The 5000-nt window shown below is 39.3% G+C and overlaps 2 protein-coding genes across 3 annotated transcripts in view; one reads left to right on the top strand and one right to left on the bottom strand.

Moving 5' to 3' along the window:
- LOC137969726 (uncharacterized) overlaps nt 1-577 on the bottom strand; it is an 11614-nt gene extending 11037 nt beyond the window's left edge. The window contains exon 1 of the mRNA XM_068816063.1: nt 404-577. Within this exon, the coding sequence (XP_068672164.1) occupies nt 404-548 (145 nt within the window). The 5' untranslated portion in view covers nt 549-577. The remainder of the gene's footprint in view (nt 1-403) is intronic.
- The window catches only part of LOC137969725 (thymidylate synthase-like), a 10694-nt gene continuing 6228 nt past the window's right edge, over nt 535-5000 (top strand). For both annotated transcript variants that reach the window (XM_068816062.1, XM_068816061.1), the window contains exons 1-3: nt 535-639; nt 2438-2623; nt 4406-4618. In XM_068816062.1, coding sequence (XP_068672163.1) covers nt 2458-2623; nt 4406-4618 — 379 coding nt within the window. In that variant the 5' untranslated portion in view covers nt 535-639; nt 2438-2457. The remainder of the gene's footprint in view (nt 640-2437; nt 2624-4405; nt 4619-5000) is intronic.

Here is a 5000-nt window from a genome sequence, read left to right as displayed (position 1 = left end):
CGACTGCATGTTTTGCTGCGATTGTTGCAGGCAAAGTCTAAATATATAACAAAGCACTTAATGTCTGGTCCCTCTGGAAACTAATTAGTTTTGTTTTCCCTCGAGTCCTGATCTTTCCGTCGACTTCGTCTCGGGAAACATGAGGACTCTCGGGAAAACAAAACTAACTGTTTCCCTCGGGACCATACATTAAGAGTATATTGTCTTTAAAGAATGCCGCCTAGGGGAAACAATAGTGGTGAGCTGTTGCGGGGTATTCTGCAAGTGCTCCCACAGCTCCACCGTGAAGACACATTTGCAAGTCATCACCCAAAAAAATCAATCCTCTGGAGGGGGTGGTGATAAGTCCACTTGCAAAAATCACGTTCACCATGTGTGAACATGGCAGATCTCTCATACTCACCAATGGTAGCGACAACAGTAAAAATCTTAAATCCGCGCTGACTATTTGGGAAAATTAAAGGCTTCATTAGCTCACTTCTATTCGGCATTCCTGGTATCTCGGGAAATGGATCGCGCTGCACTCTACCTTTCCTTCCGTCCGCCATCTTGAAAGATCTGACTCGCAGAGCGAGACTCTGTTTGAAAACGAGGTGTTATTTTCCCGCCACATTCAAAGGTCGTTTTCAGTAAGACAAGGTAAGTCGCTTCAAATTTTTGTTTTCTTGCTCGTTGTGGAGTTAGAAATTCATTGTTTCGTGTATGGATTGTGCAAATACGAATGTTTGACGTCCTGACTTAAAATGCGGACAACTAAGGAGAAATTATCCCACCCTGTCGATCGCAAAGTTGGTGAATTGTTGTGTCGAGACCTTTGTTGCATGCATATTTCCTGTTGGTAACCCCTTTCGGGAATGATTTACTGCGTGCTTTTATTTTGAAAGAATTTTAAACACTCGAATCTTGGTCTCACTCAATGTGGTTCTGAAAATCCTGAAACACTCCAAAACCGAAATATTGCTGCTGCAGTTTTGTTCGACTTTTCCACGGTCACACTCAGTTGTTGCAGTTGGACTTCTTTTATACATACAGTTAAGAAAACTAACAGTCATTTATTCTACAGCCATGCCAGAGGCATCCGAGATGTCAACTCCTGCAGATCTAAAATTCTAAAATCTGGAGATTTTTTCTTTGCATCAACCCTCCCTATCATCAATCCAACCACCCCTCCCCCCAAGAAATTGGACCTCCCCAGAACTTGACACCCCCTTAAATAACTTTCCCCCCCCCTCCCCCCCCAAGAAAAAATCTACAAAAAATTTGACCAGGGTCAGTATCAAATTGCACTACACACTTGAAAAAGTGGGCTAAGGGAAGTATGGTTTTCATCTTTTGAAGTGTAAAATTTCTAATCTGCCTGCATCCAAGGGGATTGTAGTGTTACAGCTCCTTCTGTATGCAAGAAAAATCTACAGGCAAATTGCTAAAATCCTGCATAAATGCACTCACAATTTGGCATGGCTGGAAGAGAAATTCGTGGATTCTGGGAAAATATAGGGGTAAAATACTAGCTCACAGCAGAGAAAAGGTCCAAGGTCACTTTTATTTGTGAGATTTGGTGGCCCATATGGGAGACCAGGAGATTCGTTCAGTAACTGGGACACTCCTGAATAATCCAGGAGAGTTTACATCTATGGGAATTTGTAAGCAACAAATAAAACACTGGCCTTGCCAATATCCCTCCCTTATAGGGAAGATGTCTGTTTACAAACATTTTGTAATTTAAGTGTGACAACACAAGAGCAAAAGACCCTTTGTTTCGACAGCCAATGAGGTTCTGGTTGGCACATTAATGATAATAGGTGACGTCAGCGACATCTTTGCTATACTTGCATGTAGTGTTATCAGAAGTCCATAAGGCTTGAAACGTGTAACGGCCCCTTGTGTTCTGGGAAACAAGCTTCTGAATATTCAATTTGCTAAGTACCATATTTGGAACAACAAGAGCGAGGGGTTTCCAAATATGGTACTTTGCACTGAAACATTCAACCAATCAGTTCGCACTGAATATTCGGAAGCTGTGAACCCGCGTTACATGTTTCAACCCTTATGGGTTTCTGGTGTTATGGAATGATTTTATCGCAAAGGATGCTGATCCACAAGATTGGGCCAAAACCACATACAAGGCAATTCTTGCAGCTACAAGGTGTAATTAACTGAGAGTCAATAATAAATTTATTGATGACCTAATGCAAAGCAGCGGTATAAAATCTCATCTCAAGGGGTACAGCCATGCCTCTCATTACCTTTGCTGTGAGTCCAATGACTTCTGGTCTTGCAAAATGTTATGGTGCATTGAAAGCAAAGTTTTAAGAGCAAAAGGCTAAAATATGTCTCTGTCTTAGGTGACAAGGCTGATTTTCAGATATTTAGCTGCAGTTGTAAGGATTCAAGATAGGAGTGGTTTATAGGTACCAGAATTCTCTCCTCTTTGCAGGAAATTTCTGACAATAAGGCATGTTGGCAGTAAATGAATTGCAGAGAAAGGTTACTTCTATAGATGAAAGTTCATGGTCAGGCATGAAGCAGGAGGGTGTAAAAACGCGAAAGCATGATGAGATGCAATATCTTGACTTGATTCAATACATCCTTGACAATGGTACAAAGAAAGAGGACAGAACAGGTAAAATTGAAAGATCTTCTTGCAAAGCTTGTTGTGGAACGATCTTACTTTGGTTTGTTACAGAAGATAGTGTCCATGTTAATAATAATCACTTTATATAAGTCCAAAGCTTATCTACATGTAATACAGAGATGTAATGTCCTTATTGTGAAACTGCTTCTGTATACAGCTTCCAAGGAAAGGACTGCCATCTTAAAAAAGAGTGACAGGTGTCCAGTAACAACTTACTAGGAAACATGCATATATTACATGGTTCACACAACTTGTGCATTACATCGTCTAGTTCCTTTTTTAGAATGTGTTGAACTACTCCTACCATTATGGCTTTCAGGGTCCCTGTCCTCAGACATAATGCAGGGGTTTTATTAGAAGCCAGGACCCAGGTACTAGCACCTGTCTACGCTGAGTACAGTACCTGCCTAGCTTTGTTCAAAGGAGGTATCAAGGTCACAAGCCAGACCATATCTGTGCTGGAAATAATTTTTATTTATTCAGAGGACACATGTCCTTTCAAATCTTCCTTTTGGTCGGACATTTGACAAATTGGACCGCACATAATTTATTGACTCACAACACGTTGAAGAAGAGAACTCAAGATGTGCTGGTGACATGTTCGGCCATCGTGTCCGATCATAATGTGAAATTGGCCGGACATTTTCAAAATTTGTTCGGGCAATGTCAGATGACCGACTGTTATTTCCAGCACTGCATATAATTATAGGGGTGCCCGCTTACTCTATCACAAGGTCCCTTCCACTTTGAAACGTAATGAAACCCTTGCATAATGTGTATACTTGTTTAGGTTGCCATCTGGGGCCTTTTCATTGGGAAATCACATGAAAGCTAATGACACACTGAATATGTGATTCTAAGAAAACGATAGTCTCTAGAGTTGTATTTGGATTGCAGTCGACAGAGTAACATTAATGGCCAGAAATACAGTTTCAGCTGTGCGTATTTAGACGCACACCCAATTTTGATATCCAATACAAGGTGCCCCTTTAAGTCTAAGAATTTTGATCTATTCTAGCAAAAAGGTAAGTGTAGCATTATTTTTTAATGAGGGTATTAATGCCGTCGTTATCTTAAACCATTGACTCCTGGGAATGAGACTTTTACGACGTATTTCTAATGCCAGACGATCATTTACTTGTCAACTGGGAACGTCCTAGGGTTCCTGAGGAGTGAATGGGTTAAAATGCAGCTGTTTCTCTTTTCTTGTGGACGTGAGACACTTTGGGAGAAGAGCAAGGGTACAATTTGTGTAGCTTATCAAAAATGTTGTGCATCTACTTAATTAGGATAGTACGCACACTCTCATTGATCAATAGCTGTTTTTAGATGAGAGTATGTAAGCACGGGTGTGACATCACACAAATTTTGATTGGTTGTGTTGTCAGATGTGGATTTTGATTCGCTGGTAGGAAATATGAGTGTTTATCAAGAAAATCTCTTTCAATCATGAAGTAAAAATTACCAGCATTTTCCTTCATTTGTGCGAACTATTTTTGAGAAATATTTTATAAAAGCAATAGAGGACTTTTTTCCGTGTTTACATCGCCTCATCTAAACACGAGGGAAGTTGAGAGAATTTGAGACAGTTATGCAAACCCTCAACTGCATCTCAGGTTTGCATAACTGTCTCGAATTCTGCCAACTCCCTCTCGTGTTTAGATGAGGTTAGCTATGTAAACACAGAAAAAGTCCTCTATTGCTCAAATATACTAGCATTTCTGGACATATCCGCAGGATATAGTAACTTTGTATCGTTAAATCCTTCAGGAACAGGTACAATCTCAGTATTTGGAACCCAGATGAGATTCAGTCTGCGCAACAATGTCTTTCCTTTACTAACAACTAAGCGGGTATTCTGGCGAGGAGTGGCAGAGGAACTCCTCTGGTTTGTAAGTGGATGCACCAATGCCAAAGAGTTGAGCAACAAAGGGATTCACATATGGGATGCCAATGGTTCAAGAGAGTTTCTTGATAAACAAGGTATATTGTGTTGTAATAGTATAGTATACACACATGTATTCTCCAAAGTTAGCAATTAATAGATAAAAGCTCATAAAATGTTGTTATGATCCGCAAAACCAGTATACAATAAAATCTAAAAAATGATGAAAATCCTAAAAGGTAAATATTTTAACCTCTGATGATATTAATTAATTAAATTAATAATCAAAAAAGACTGCAACAGACAAGTTAAAAACCAAAGAAAATTAAAAGCTAAAAAATAAAGTATTACTTTTCGGTATCTAATAAAGATTCTGCTCCATATAATTTGCCCTTTCCTAGTACATTAAAGAGTCATTTTAACTTAAGTTTAATAGAAAATAGTTTCAACAATAATTGCATATATGGCTTGTTACTCCAT

The sequence above is a fragment of the Montipora foliosa genome, chromosome 9 (genome assembly GCF_036669935.1).
Source record: "Montipora foliosa isolate CH-2021 chromosome 9, ASM3666993v2, whole genome shotgun sequence".
Taxonomy (NCBI): Eukaryota; Metazoa; Cnidaria; class Anthozoa; order Scleractinia; family Acroporidae; genus Montipora; species Montipora foliosa.
This window is presented reverse-complemented; position numbering and strand designations above follow the sequence as displayed.